General features: G+C 34.2%; 3 protein-coding genes across 7 annotated transcripts in view; 2 read left to right on the top strand and 1 right to left on the bottom strand.

The window, feature by feature from the left end:
* Positions 1–5,558, top strand: part of LOC130625678 (probable imidazolonepropionase) — a 33,745-nt gene extending 28,187 nt beyond the window's left edge. For both annotated transcript variants that reach the window (XM_057440779.1, XM_057440778.1), the window contains 4 exons: positions 513–675; positions 3,495–3,550; positions 4,525–4,685; positions 4,827–5,558. In XM_057440779.1, the coding sequence (XP_057296762.1) occupies positions 513–675; positions 3,495–3,550; positions 4,525–4,685; positions 4,827–4,923 (477 nt within the window). In that variant the 3' untranslated portion in view covers positions 4,924–5,558. The remainder of the gene's footprint in view (positions 1–512; positions 676–3,494; positions 3,551–4,524; positions 4,686–4,826) is intronic.
* A 2,475-nt stretch (positions 5,559–8,033) lies between these two features.
* Positions 8,034–13,830, bottom strand: LOC130625688 (translocon-associated protein subunit delta-like). Its single transcript, XM_057440791.1, has 5 exons — positions 13,537–13,830; positions 9,445–9,638; positions 8,780–8,869; positions 8,508–8,573; positions 8,034–8,233 (listed from the first exon to the last, which is right to left on the bottom strand). The coding sequence occupies exons 1-5, from the start codon at positions 13,583–13,585 to the stop codon at positions 8,126–8,128; spliced, it is 507 nt and encodes a 168-aa protein (XP_057296774.1). The 5' UTR covers positions 13,586–13,830; the 3' UTR covers positions 8,034–8,125.
* Positions 13,561–15,523, top strand: part of LOC130625682 (rRNA-processing protein UTP23 homolog) — a 31,966-nt gene continuing 30,003 nt past the window's right edge. The window contains exon 1 of one of the 4 annotated variants that reach the window (XM_057440785.1): positions 13,561–13,714. In XM_057440785.1, coding sequence (XP_057296768.1) covers positions 13,667–13,714 — 48 coding nt within the window. In that variant the 5' untranslated portion in view covers positions 13,561–13,666. Of the gene's footprint in view, positions 13,715–13,850; positions 13,956–14,424; positions 14,933–15,523 lie in introns of those variants that run through there. The other 3 variants (XM_057440786.1, XM_057440787.1, XM_057440784.1) reach the window with 3 other exon arrangements.

Genomic DNA, 15,523 nt, shown 5'->3' with positions numbered 1-15,523 from the left:
GGTGTGTTTATATTAAGATCCTTGAAATGTTGCAAAATTCTTAGCAAAAAACCTTAAAAAACGTTGGTTAAAGAACTTTGAAAACCCTGGAAATTTGATACTGGTAACGTAAAAAGCTGTGTCTTTGAGTTTCGCGGTGGTCCCAAGCGATGTTACTTCGTCAAATGTGTACAAAATAAAATCCTGAGAATTATTATTGTTACAAAAACAAAATGTCATCGCGGTAATGATTTTACATTACTGCACTTCTCACATTTGTTCTATTTGATGTGTCACAGCTTTTTTAAAAACTTAGAAAAATACAATTTAGTTACACTGAATTCAAATATAAGAGAAAAAAATTCTAAATCAAACTTTTAAAAAAACCCTGCAACTTTGAAATTTATCTTGATCTGCAATGAAAACCTGCAATTTAAAATTTATTGAAAAGAGCACAAACATGTCTTTACGCTATGTAGCCTGTGCTTTTGTGTTAACTATGGTACCTTCTTTGAGTTCCATTTGTCGTATAGCTTGGTGCATTACTCAATGCTCGTGCAATCAGTCACTTGGAAGAAGTCAGCGATGCAGGTGTTGTGGCTATGGCGGACAAATGCGTCACTGCTGTTCTTCTGCCAACAACTGCTTACATCTTGAAATTGAAACCACCGCCTGCTCGTCAATTAATCGAACAAGGTAATTTTGTTTGGGTATTTTGAACGTTTGCGACACTCACTTGTAAAAATAATACTTTAAGGAAACCTTTCTGGATGATCAAGTACCTTAATGGTACTAATTTTTGCGGTCAAAAAAATTACATTTTGCAGGTATAGATTCTCGAGAATGACGTAAAAATGTAATTTAAATATTGTTGAAAGAAACGCGTTTTTTTTAAGAAAGTTTACACAAGCACAAGTTAATGATCTTTTATGATTTTGGCAGTACAATTCCATTTTGTTCTCTATCTGAGAGAAATTGCACTTTTTTTCACTCTGTGATAAAATTTCACAAAGTATTGATTTATTTTCATTTTTTCACGCGTATTACTTATGTTATTTCAGCAGTACATAATTTCGCGATTTTGGCCAAAATCCGCGGAAAACGCGAAAATAAGTACCTGCTAAAATTAGTACCAATAAGGATACTTTAGTTATTTAAAGATAAAATAAGCAAATCTATGTTCCTTAAAGGAAGACGTTTTTGCGGGAATGAGGGAAAAAGAAATTTATGTTTTGGGATTTTTTCTTTACCAATTTCGCAAAAAAAATTTGAAAAAACTATCGAATCGCAAAAACATTGACATTCTTAAAGACAATACGTTGGACGACGAAATGTAATAATAAGGTATTTTGCTTGACGTTTGCAGGGTTCTCAAACGTCTTCTCAAAACTGCATAATTATAAGTCTCCTTAAACCTTCTCTAAAAGTAGATTTTCTCCACAAATCTTCTCTCCTTAATTTTACAACCTTTTGCACAGAAATACTAAATTTGTACATATACTCATGGCGCCACCTTTAATATTTCCTCGAACGTTTTCAATTTCTTTGGAAAAATATGAATTACCCTCGTCTTTTCAAAAAAACTTCAAACTTCTCATCAAAGTTTCTTAAATTTTCTTAACTTTGACTTTAAAAAGAGTGGCAACCTTGATTTTGACATCATTAACGTACGTCAATTTTAATAATCGGTTAAATTAATTACATAACTAGTAGTTTTGATGACGTCAGCAATGCAGATCAAGAAAGTATATAGGAACGTGTTTTTTGACAAACGGTTACAGAGATATTGGTGATTTAAAGAGTTTCTGAGTTTCAAAACGGATGAGTTGACCCAGCTTTAGGAAATTGGTACTAATTTGGTTCCAGGTAGTTCCTAGTTACCCAGGCAGGAGATCACATCAGTTATTTCCACCCATTTTTAAGTTATTTAGCCTTAACTTAAAGTGTACATCGCCAATCTTTGAAATTACGTAATGTTTAAAAGCTATTATACAAATTAGACTTATTTTTTCGAACTTGTGCATATTTTAGGTGGAAAACACATCTCCTTTGGACGACCGAATTTTGGTGTGATTTGGTGTTTTCAGTCAAAAACAAACTTTTCATATTAGGCAGAAAAACAATGGAAAAGATCCGACATTCAAATTTTGACAGATTATTAATATTTTCGATTGCTAAAATTTAAAAATTTAAATGAATGTCAATTCATGCACTCATGCTGAAAAGGTATAAAACAGGGCTAAGAAGCAATAAATTAAAAAAAAACTTTACATTTAAAAATATTCAGGTTGAACCTAAAAAGTAAGTTTATTAATGATTGACAACAGCAGAAAACAATCACAAAATAAACTGTGAAGACAAGTAACAATCACAACCTTCCTCTAATCATACTAATCTAATCAACTTTATTTGAAGCTTTAGCCTAAAAAAAGAAGAAAGCAATTATGGAAATACCATGTAACTTAGCTGAACATGAAGCATAAATCTAATGGTATATACTATACAAAACTGACTAAATTAAAAGTATTTTGACAGAATAGTGACAGATTAAAGTTAAGAAACATTATCCATAGCAAGAATTGTTTCTTATGGATACAAAAAAAGTCAACACGAAGACAAAATTATGATTAAGGATATAACAACAACAACTTACATACCAATGTAGCTATAATTACATGTAATTTTGCCTGACTTTAGTTTGTGAAGTATCTCCAAATAGATGGGAAATAGTCGACTTAAGGAAGTACGCCACGAGAAGGCGAGTCATGGGACTTTGTCCTTCAACTTAAAAAAAAATATTACATAAGAAATATCAACGTTAAATTTACGCGCTTAAAGCAAATTTACCGCACAACCAACCCAGTTAGGAACCATAAATTATAAAAAAGAGAACAAATAAATAATAATGTCTCACTGATAATATAATTTCACCTAAACTAAAGTTCCATTACCGAACTAAATTTTGCTAACTAGCTAAAGTCATTCAAGGGTTTAAATTTAGAGTTTTGTCTCGCTTAATAAGAAAAGCAGTCTCTAATAACATTTAGAATTGTAAAGGCAAGTTACAGTAGGTCTCCATCAGAAAGACACAAAACATTTCAAGTACATGTAAATTAAATAAAATATGAGATATTTTATTTTCGAAAAATGCCCTAGCATGTTAGCTGTCCAAAAAAAACCTTTTCGCTTCGTGTTATGCCGGACAACAACAAAAACGAAAATTGAAAAGTTACTATAGGCATTTTAAAAATTGTACAACAGTTAGCTAGCTATATACAGAATAGTTACAATAAACAACTGTTCTTTCATTTTTTCATTTTTTATCCTTGACAAAAAAGAGAGAAAAGTTACTAAATAGTCTCATAAACCTTAATAACCCATAGGCATATTTCGTAAAGGAAAATGAACGTATCGCTTTTTACTGCCACAGACATACAGCCTGTGACTACCTGAGAGAAAAGAAGTGTATTGCAGAAATAAATAACTTGGCACTGTAATGTATACTCTTTTTTTAGGTGTACCTGTAGCTTTGGGCTCTGATTTTAATCCAAATGCATTTTGCTATTCTATGGTAAGTCTCTTTATTTCTTGCAAACTTCTCTCTGTACAGAAAGTTTCGCGACTTTTGGTCCAAATCGCGAAAGTAAGGCCTCGCAAGAGTTTCTGAAAAGACCCGATTGAGAAAGATTATTCCCTCAATATGTTAAAATAGACTATTCCCGAAGGTCTTTAATTTTTTTACAAGATACAATGAATTCCTTCGTATTACATTTATCCTTATTGTTTAAAGATTTTTGTGTAATAATCGTTAACCATCCTTTTGAAGCGATTCAGGTTGTTGTTTTTTTCACGTTGCTGCCAGTTATGGCAACTTCACACGTTATTTCACAGCCTCCTTCAACTAGCAATCAACAACTATGTCTACCGCTAAAGTTAATTCTATAGAAAAATAATTTGCTAAAGTTATTTATCGCAAAACATTTTAAAAAGATGTCATTTGTTGAAGTTATTTCCCTTGATTTCGTGATTTTCTGACTCGTAAGTAATTTTATTATTCACGCCCAATTATGTTTTCAAATCACTATATTAAAATGTTACAAAGAAGGAAAAACATTTTCAAAGTTTAATCTATCTGTTGATCCATAGTCTCATTTCCCTTCAGCTATGTTCTTTCTCGGGTCCTCGTTCTAAACCTTTCCGACTTTCTGACTGTCTTCTATTAGAAGTCCTCCCATGTTTTATCATACGTTGTTGTGTGTTTCCACAGTCGGAATCATACATAAATATAAATAAGTAAAAGAATGGTAATTTCAATAAGGAAAAAATACCACAGCCAAGCACACATGTCGCCCGTTGTTGATGATGAGTTCAGTGCAAGTTTTAGTGATTAGTCTGTAGGCAAGTTAGATAAAGTTGTTCTATTTTAAGGTATTTGTACTTCACAATTATTATTTCTTAAAGAAAGGACAATTTGTGTCGTACGTATACACTATTTTAGATATGATTTTTTGTATCACTTCTGTTTTTTTTTCTTGTTATTTTCAGCCAGTTGTCATGCACATGGCGTGTTGTATTTTACGGATGTCAATGACAGAGTCTCTGATTGGCGCAACATTAAATGCGGCCGCTTCTATTGGTTTATCCAAAACTCATGGATCACTTGAGGTTGGCAAGCAAGCTGATATACTGATTATCGATGCACCAAAGTATGGCAGGGCATTTTAGAATTTTTAAGCTTTTTTGGTTGAAATACTATTTGCTAAATTTTGAAATATCTAGGAAAAGTTTTTTATATGTTGTTTAAATTTAGTTTCTACATTTATTTACTTCCGACCATTGTTTTTTAGATGGGAGCATTTAATTTACCAATTCGCCGGTCACGATCAACTTATTGATTACGTCATTAAACGAGGTGACGTCGTTTACTCCAAAACACCCATCTAGATCACCTGCAACATGAATCATGCGAAAAAACGAAAATTAATCAACCATGTATTACACGTTTTTTATTAGCAAAACGTTTATAAACCCATCTAGGTTCACATTTGTTCAGCAGCATATACTAAGCATATCACCAAGCCTTATTCTAGAGAAACTTGATGTTTGATTATTTCTTTCTATTAGGAAATTTCATATGCTTATAAAAAACAAACTAAAAAAATAGCTATTTATTTGGAAAAGTCTAGAGTATACAGGCTCTTGTCACAATTATGGAAAAAATATAATAAAAAAATGAAGTTAGTTTCGAAATTCATTGCCACAAGTATTGCAGAGTTTGACCACTGGACGCTTTTGTGCATATTTAAAAAAATCTTATATAGAGAAATCTCCTGTGGTTAAATAAAGTTGTAGCTATTTGCTCTCGGATACTTATTGCAGGACGGGGGTCTATTTAATTTTTTAATCTTCAAGAAAATGTCAGGAATCTTTATTTCAGATCTATAATATTTTTATTAACATGCTGTATTTAAATGTACTTTTTTTTAGTACAATCCGAGCTTTTTTTCATGCTTACCCCCCTGCAGATTAAATTGAGCTTGGAACTATGTTAAAAATACCAATATATATAGATAGACATAGATAGTCATATATTTCGCCTAAATGACATGAATACATCAGTTTTCGATATAAATACGATGTAAAATAGATGGCAGGAGCAAGTAGTAAGACATCATGTCACCCCAACCCCTTTAGTAAGCTAACCAATATTTACGAACACTTTACAAATAAAAGAAGAGTCATGACGTGTTTGCTCAAAATAATTTGTTTGTCAATGGTGACGAAGTTCTAAATTGCTCATAGCTTTAAAAGAATTAAATGAAGTTATTTTTTGTTTTTCACCAAAAAAACATTCCATGGAAAAGGTCATCTGTGATTAATTAAAATTTACAGTATTTTAGACATTTTTTTGGAATGGTAAAATGATTTGTTGAATACCTTGGTTATTTGTGTTCAGTTGGCAAAAATCGATTAGAAAATAGTTTTGGTGACATGCCATGTTTCTTAATAAAAATACATGGTGGATATTTAGTTAAAAAATGCTTAGCGCTCCAAACTGTTTGAGTAGTGGTATCGCTCCGTTTGCGTGTTTTTGTTTACTGTTAATATCTTCAATGTTTGTAAAGGTAGCAAAATTGTAGAATAGTTTTGGATTGACAAGCTCATTTTTAAATTGCAGCATCTTCTTTATTGTATATTTCGAATGACTGCAGAGAATTGCAAGTCATGGTACATACGCAGCCACTCCCATTGTACGTGATATGCTCATTGTATCAGTACCAGCATAACATTTTACCGCTTACCATGAACCTACGTCCGCAGGTACATCTGTCATATGCATCGACTACCCTTTCACGTAGTTACATTGTTCCATTTATTTATTACGGTTACAAGGACGATCTAGGGCATTAAATTGATCCCAGAGGTCTTGAATTCTCTGATTATTATACTTCTCCTTCTCTGATTCTTGTACGCATGCCAGGGTTACAAGTGGTAGGGGGAGACCAATGGCGGTAAGGAAGGTCATGAATAACATACTTTTCAAGCTATATTGACAGTTAATGCACATTTTATTATAGGTCATTTTACAACAATTGCTGTAAGATAACGTTTTCAGGTCAACCCCCAATATTTTTGAGACCTACCTTTTCGTCCTCTGAAAAGCACCAATCGATGACTCGATCTGGATGCCAGGCTAATGAAAGAAGATCCTCCTTAATTCTGGCCTTTCCCATCTTCCTGTAATAGCAGGCCTCGAGTAGTTCAAGCTCCTTATTCTCAACAACCATATCCCATATATTTCTGGCGACAAACCAGTCCGGCACATACCTGAGCAGCCAGGGCTGCAACAATCTTATTGCACATGTCTTGCGTCTTAAGCCAATCCGGCACATAGTAGAGCATTTCGGGATCCCCTTCAACAGCCTTATTACACATGTCCCGCGTTTTGAATTGATCTGGTACACATATGATCAGCCTGAAATCTCCCTCCTCGGCGGCCTTGTTGCACATGTCTTGCGTCTTAAACCGATCCGGTATATACCGTAGCAGGGGGGGATATCTTTCAAAATACAACACATGTCTTGCGTCGAACATAGGGGGATATTTTTCAAACGCCTTGTTACACGTCTTGCGTCTTGAACCTGTCGAGCACATACCTGTGTGCAAAGGGAACCCCTTGCACAATCTTGATCCATCTGGATGGCCTCTGTGGTACATGCTCTAATAAGCTAATTAATTCGGCTTTACGTAGTCTATAATACACCTTAAATCCACGACTTTTTGCAAAATCGCGAATTGTTTGACTGTTTTTGATTCCATTCTCTCTTTATTATATAGAATTTTTAACAAAGTCGGAGGATTTCATAAGGGTCAAAACTAACGCGGTTATTTCCCTCAAGGGAATTTCCCCTGTATGTGCGTTGATTTTTAGGGAATTGCGCTAGAATCTTGATGACGTCATTGCGGTGAATAATAGGTCTTATGTAGATTAATATGGACTAGGTCTTGGATGGTGCTGGATTAATGGGGACTAGATCTTGGATTGGTGTGGTGACTATTAGGGGATTGTCGTTGACTTTGCTGGGGGTTCCTGTGGGTTGCCGTGACGTGCGCACGCGACTGCGCTAGAACATATATTTCCCTATCTTATATGTCTGAATTAACCAGTATGTAGTGACATTTAAGTTGTAATTATTGATGATCAAAATTTAAATGCAATATTTTTTTTCAAATACGCATAATTTGACCCGGATAATGTGTTTTTCATAAGCATATTCCAATATATCTTTTTGCCATTAAGCATAGCCTTAACATACATTTAGCCTGAAAAAGTGCTTATCATAAGCATCCTCAAGCCTCATTTTGAAATTTCAATTACTTATAAGAAAACATGTAACAATAATATCAACTCGACCTTGTGGGCTAATTTGCAGTATTAATTTGCTAACAACGCATGCTAAATTTAAGAAATTTAGCATGCATTGTTCAATTTTAAGGTGTATTCACAATACAGAGTAAGTAATTTAAAGGAATCATATGAATAAACAAGACGATAAAATTTGAAACAGCCATCAAGTTTCAAGAAGGTACAAAAGTACAAAAAATGTTTATTAGAATTTCGCAACACCTAAAAAAGTTGTATTGTTTATTCCATAATTTGATTCCTCATCGAATTTGCTGACCACCAGACCAACAAAGCACATACGACAGCAATAAATTCCGTTTGAACGAATAATCCTTCACGAGCGACCCCCTAAACAAACAAACAGAAAACAAAGTTTACAAAAATGCATAAATAACATATTGCTTGGTCTCATTTGCAACTGAGATGAGATCTAGATGTCAAAATATTTGGAAAATGTATTATGAGGTACATTACGTACTAGGTAGATTTACTTCTAAGAGCTAGGAAACCTATTTGTATCATTAGAAGAGCCAGAATATGAATGACATTTTATTTGACAAGTTGGACAGCGTTGCATCTTGAAGAGATTGCTCTAATATGTACTAAAAAGTAAAATACGTACGGGATGATGGATTTCAATTGTAAAATATGGTTTGATTTTAGAAACATCTTCGTTGTTGCGCTGCACCTAAATAAAAAACGGAAAAAATAAATGAAATAGTGAGTGTTTGATAATTACATGACCATACGACTGGTCTCTAGGGTTACCACTCATTTTAATAGTAGTGGCCACCCTGTTTGTTTTTTTATAACTGTAATATCGACATTATTACTTCGACGCCTTCTATATACTTTGACATTCTTTTTCATTCACAATTTTAAAAAGTAAAATACCTTTCTGTAAGCTGTATAACCATCTTCATTAAAGATATTGACAACGACAGTACCGGTGGTGGCTTTTTTATGATCCTTGGTCCAACTAATCTAAAAGTGAAAATTTACGCTTGTTTTTTATTGAAATGTTTTATGCGTTTTATGAGGATCTAATTTTGAAAAAATCGCTGTTATCCTATTCACCAAACTTTAACTCCCACAAAATTTGGATCTTGTTTTGTTCTATTTTAAAAAATTACTTAACATAAAATTAGTATATTCATCTTGTCATACAAGACTTTAAGATGTGATAACATTTCACTTATTGTAGCTTAGAATTAAAATACTGAAAAATTGCTTTATTAGCAATACCAAATTTTTCCCATACCGATCGAAAATGAACAAAAACAAACTAGAGGTATTATAACATGAGGGTAAATTAGGAAAGTATTATTCATTGTGTGTGTATTTAAGGACTATCGATTAAATTATTGAGCAGCTAAGGAAGGATTTACTAAGGCTGACCAATTTCCTGACCATCTACCTGATATGCTTATATACACATTATGCTTTTAAAAAACTTTTAGTCTAAAGCCAAGACATTATTCAAAAAAGTTAAGAGAATTTATATCTGACTAGGCATCCAACTTAAAACACAGAAAGCAAAACACTACTATTAATCTTACTTGGTAGTTGCTGGTATCTGTAGCATATGCAACTGGAACTAAAACACCAGCCTCAATCTCAGCATACAAGTTTAATCCCATAGAATTTTCACAGGTGACAGTGATATCAGCAACATAAGCAGTCTCAGTAGATAAAGCAACATTTCTAGATGTATGTGTTGATGTAGACACTGACGGATTGCTGCATACTTTACCTAGAATTAAACCACTACTTGTAAACAGTCACAAACACAGCTTTTTGTATGCCTCCAGGCCTTCCCATGAGCAAATAACCTCCCGAGCAATTAATTGCTCGCGTCAGAGTGTCCACGCGAGCAATTTTGCTCGCCATATTTTTCGCTAAAAAAACTTTACATTTAGTCTCTCAGGGCATCTCTTTCAGGAGAGGCGTGCGCCTTGGCACACACCTAAATCGTTTCAGGCGTGTGATTAAAATGCCTGCCACATTTCCAGTTTATTCGGACATGTCCATGGCTCGTTTAGAACTTTGCTCGTAAATGCTCGGGTAACGAGCATTTACGCGAGCACTACGCGGGCGCGAGCAATTGCTCACGACTCATGGCAAGGCCTGGCCTCCATAAACAATATAATGCAAAAACCTTTATCCTCATTTTTAAATGAAATTTTATATTTCCTAATTTATAATCATGGTAATGATATTTTTATAACACACAATTTAGGTCTTTGTGTGCAGTTTATAAATTTTAAGTCACTTTAGTTTAATTTAATACTGTTCTAAATAAAAAGGCAAAATACGCCCATCCAATAGGGGTGATTGCTCTTGTGCATGCAAATGTGCCCAATTTTGGAAAGTAAGACCAAAGCTGAACCATTAATTTATCTCCTAGTTCTAGAAAGTTTGTTAAGGTAAGCAATTGGTTCATTGCACACACAAATCAATATTTTTAACCCCATGCATTGGCAAATCATTAAAAGAACACTGTGTCCGTTATTCAATTTCTGCTATCAACAAAGTTAAGTTTCCACACTATCCCTTTTTCATTTTTTGCAACCCCTTAAACCTACCATTATGTTCTATTTTATTATTTTGCGTTAAATTTTTAAAATAATTTTAAGATAAGAAATGTAAACATTCAAAAAGGTCTATCGCTGTTCTGCCCAGATTGCGAAAACGGCCTGTTTACAACCGGGACAGCCGGATTATGTACGCATGGTCCAATTATGTTTTTTTTGCACTGGTTATGTCGTGGTGACTGGACGCTGATATAAATGGCTGGCCAGGCAGGCTGTGATTGGCATTTTCTTCGAACTTTTGTGAATTAAACATTCTCTGGAAGATAGAACACCCCTAAAAACTAGACATTGCGAAAGAAAAAAGTCTTGACGTAATTCTTAGTATAAACTATACTCTTGTGGTAAATACATTTCAACATAATATACTTTGAAGTAACTAAATTTCACGGAACCTAATTTATTCTTTTTGCGGGAATTAAGTTTGGTGAAAAGTTATTAAACTTGCGAATTCCAAAATTTAATATTTGCCACGAAATTTCATTTCATTTGAGAACAACAACTTTGCCACCAGGGCTATTTGCTTTTCAGAAGTGATGACGAATGATATAAAAGCGGTCGGTCCCCATTATATTTGTTCTATAAGTCTCGAATAAGGCCGTCATCAGGGCTTGAAATCCGACGGGAGTCCGACTCGCGCTGAAACTTGCGTAAGTCATGGTGACGCAAGTCCACTTGGACTCGCGCTAAAAGTTTAGAAAATGAAGTTTAGCTATTTAGATTTATTCAAGCATTTTATTGTGCATTATTTTTAGTTAGTTTCGTTGTATATTATAACCAATAAAGCGATAGTAAAGAGCTTTTATTTAAATTCAATAACCAGGCATAGTAAGTAATGCTCCATCCGCCATTTTTCACAATATGTCAACATCGCTATGTTTTGCTGCCCTACGACGGTGAGACTTACTAAGTTAAATCCTGCGATGAAATCGGCGGATTACCCCAGGGTTGTGTGAAAAATGTTTAACTTTCAGGGGAAAAACCTAACGTACTTTCGAAAGTAGAATTATGTTTCTTGTACAGCTGCATGTTATGTTATATTAGACAATTTTTTTATCTTTTGAACGTTGACATAATTTACTTTTATTTTAGAGCAACAATTAAAAAAACACCGTTCATGTGGCAGATTTAACTATATTTTGTTCACAAAAAAAGGTTGGGAGAAAGACATTTTGCAATCTCTTCCGTTCCATCAGAATATCATAGGCGTAGCAGAGCCCTGGGTACGAGGTTGGTACAATCCCTCTTTCTTATAAGAACATTCTGAATGCCAAATACTTGTGTAATTGATAACCTGATTTATTTTTGTAGAATTCCTGGATGCTGCTTTTGTCAGAGACGCGAGGTTCCGAATTTTACAAAATGACTCAAGAATCAATACTATGTAACAAATTTTAAATGTAGAAAAAATATATATATCATGTTTTTGTGTTTAAAAAAAAAAGAAGTATATATTAAAAAAACTGTTTTTCTCCTTGTTATTCATTCGTCACCTGCATGTTAACAGCGGAGCATGTTGCCGTTAAAAATCTTTTATCAATAGTGGCTAAAAATAACATCTTTTGAAACAATAATCGAATATGGAAATGGAACATCAGTTTGCGCGGCCAAAAAATTCTTTATCTTATAATCGAAAATGGAGTAAGCAACAACTTCAAAAAAAAGGATATCAAAAATTGCATTTTTAAATGGCCAGAAAGAATATTAAACAATTTGGAACCAACTTATAACGAGGATGGCACATTTGTGATTCACGCGAAGTGTAACATTTGTAAAAAAAATGTGGACAGAGTGAAGCATTTATACACAGGAAAAATTTGTGATGATGTAATTAAATATGGAACACAGGGTTCCAGTTGGATGCTTAAGTTTAATTTTGAACGACACTTTAACTCTGCCAGCCACACAAAATGCATAGAGCTAGACACTGGTGTATCTGCTATCTCAAAGCAGAGCAGTAATGATATTTCTTTTGGAACATTGAGGCAACGTGGGTTAAAGGCTGTAACACCACTCTTTCGTATGGCTCTTCATATTGGTAGGAAAGAAAAACCTTTTACTGAGTTCGCAGATTTGATAGAACTGAACAATGACAATGGAGCGCACTTAACTACGGCATACAACAATAATACAACAAAAAACAAGTATTGGGTTTTTTAAAAGTAAACTTTGTTTAGATTATATTATTTTAAAAATGCAATTCAATTCATGTCATTTGTTTTAACCATAAATAAAATAATAAAAAAATATTAGACTTGCATAAATTATTTTTAGGCGAGTCTTTTTAGACTCGGTGGACTCGCGCACCATAATTGCCACAAGTCTATTAAGACTCGCCTGAACTAGGGTCGGATTTCAAGCCCTGGTCATCAAAAATATGTTGCGTTCGCGTCCTCCGACCGACTCACTTTTGGTAATAAAAACCAGTTGGTAAGTCGGAAAAAGACCGGGAAAAAATTTCGCGAGATATATAGTTTTCACAAAGAAAATTTTTTTCGCCAGAACTAATTTATGCAAAATTGACAAAAACTCGCGAAAATTAATCTCCTGTGGCTACTGACACAGGGAATTCCACGAAGAAAACAACACGCGTGCTATACATCGCACGCGTAAATCTATTTTAGAAAATTTGCGCCCTGTGACAGTTTACAGGGCGGTGAAAAATGGTCTACAAACAATTTCGAGTGGCGCTATACTGTATTAACCCTGGGAACGAATTTGCTTGCTCCGATCTGAAAATCCCGGGAAAGAAAACGCCGACCGACTCATTTTTGCTTCAGGACGCGAACACAACATATTTTTGATGGTGGCCTAATATATGACTGTCATACATAAGCCAGCCTTCCCCGATTATGTGCGTTCTATAATAAGTGAGAAATAATAATATCATATATAAGCCTGTTCTTAACCGGGGCAAGCTGCCGTACTTAATAAGGGCAGCGTTTATTATGCGGGCAGAACATCGCTATTCTTCTTGCGCCAGGCTAGACAAGTTAGATAGCTAGACAAGTTAGATAGCTAAACTAGCTAGTTACAATAAAAAGATTACCGGAAACTTACTTGACACTAGAGCAGACGATAATCCTAATACAAATATAACTAACAACATGATCCTAATAATATCTCTGATAATAAATCCTTGGGAAACTGATATAATATATCTGCAATTGCTGTGAGTGGTTTTTGTTTGATGGAGTTTAAAATAAAGACGTGTTTTGGCAGATACAGCGATCAAACGGTAAGTAGTAATATTTATAAATATTACTATATTTTGTTCATAGGGTACACTTGCCAACGGGTATATAAACTTTTCGAAACGTGTAACCTCGCTCTCGCTAAACAATGTTAATTGAAATTCACGAGGTCATTTCATAATGGTGCGTTAAAGGCATGGTAAACTACATTTAAATATTATTTTTCTGAGTTACTCTTCTTTGTTACCTCAATATGTTTCTTCTTCTTGATGCCGTCTATATCTGGTAAGCACATTCGTTCAAAAAGTTAATAAAGTACAAGACTTTTTAATTTTTATTTCTGAATGCAACTTTTTCAATTGAAAAGATGGATCTTTCAAATTAAAAATCTACTTGCTTCCTCAATTTATTTGCTAAGAATTCTTTCAGTTTTTTGATGCTTTTACTTTGCAGATGTTCTTCATACTGTTTGTTGCTTCTCCATTTTTAGTTAGATTTTGGTGTGATTACACGTCACCTGGATGTTCATACAAGTTTTTTTCTGATCCACAGTAGTATGGGCACTTTGTATCGTACGAGGGTGCCGATAAGCCGCATACGCTGTAAAAAGTGCGGGCGTTTTCGGGCAAGTTCGGCGTTTTGAAAAAAATTCAAGTATTCGCCTGAAAAAACCCGCATAGACCCGAACAATGCCCGGAAGAAAACAAAAACAGACACTAATATATGATTCAAAAAAAACTATAAAAATTAAAATAAACTTACTATGTCGTAGCGAAGTTCTTAGAAGAGCTGTTTTTGATGTTTTTTGAAAAAGTTATATAAATTTTAATAACTCCTTTCTCTTAAGCGCCTTCTTCCCAACCATCTTCCGTATGGTTACAAGGAATTGCATTTAGGGAATGTTCCGGGTGAGTTCGGAAAAGTGCGGGCGGTTTCGGGGGACAACCGCCAATTGTATTTAAAAAGTCGCCCGAACTCGCCTGTATATATGCGGGCGTTTGCGGCTTATTGCCACCCTCTTCGTATCGTATATCTGCACCATATAGATTTTTGTATATACTAGTAGTTTTGATTAATCAAAACTTCTTCTGTAAAAGTTTGACCATGAAAAGCTGTGTTTTTCTTCAACTGAAAGTGGTACCACATGACATTCTGACTGGAAGAAGATGATCATCCAAAATGACCATGCATGGCACCATGTAAGGGGAGGCAAGGCAGCACACATTAATCTCATCTTTCAACACACCCAACCATATGTAAAAGTGAGTTTAAATCTGCCCTTTTTTATAGGCTGTGATCCCTATTATCTGGGGTTCATTTAGAATGATAGACTGAAAATTATCCAGCAATTTCCTAAACACTGGAATATCACATTTATTACAACTTCTTACTTCTTTTGGTATATATGCAATTGAAAAATTTTGCACCATGCAGCGGCAGCGAAGACGATCTCAGCTTCTAAAAGTTTCTAGGTAAAGTGTGGTTGTAAGGTGGTAATAAACATTTTCTACCTAAAAGTGGGTTTAATAGATACTTTCATTCTGTTGTAACCAAGCCTTAATGATTTTCCGAACATAGATAATCCTATATCTTGTGTACCACAGCTTTATTGAAGTGGCTTAATAAAGTTTCATTTTCTCAGGACATCCCAACCTTTATTATTGCACATAAAGTACCACTGAATCAAGTTAGTTAGTTAAATGAGGCCACCAGTGATTGGACACCACAGCTCTGAACAATATTCAATTCGTCTGACTAACTTTATTTTTTTCTGTGATAATTGATCCTGAACATGTTAAAAGCTTGTGCAAAGTTTTATGGTATCATCGCGACCAAACCTAAGAACTTTAAAT

Source organism: Hydractinia symbiolongicarpus, chromosome 14 (genome assembly GCF_029227915.1).
Source record: "Hydractinia symbiolongicarpus strain clone_291-10 chromosome 14, HSymV2.1, whole genome shotgun sequence".
NCBI classification, from domain to species: Eukaryota; Metazoa; Cnidaria; class Hydrozoa; order Anthoathecata; family Hydractiniidae; genus Hydractinia; species Hydractinia symbiolongicarpus.
Note: the sequence above shows the minus strand (reverse complement) of the source record. Positions and strands in the feature narration are given on the sequence as shown.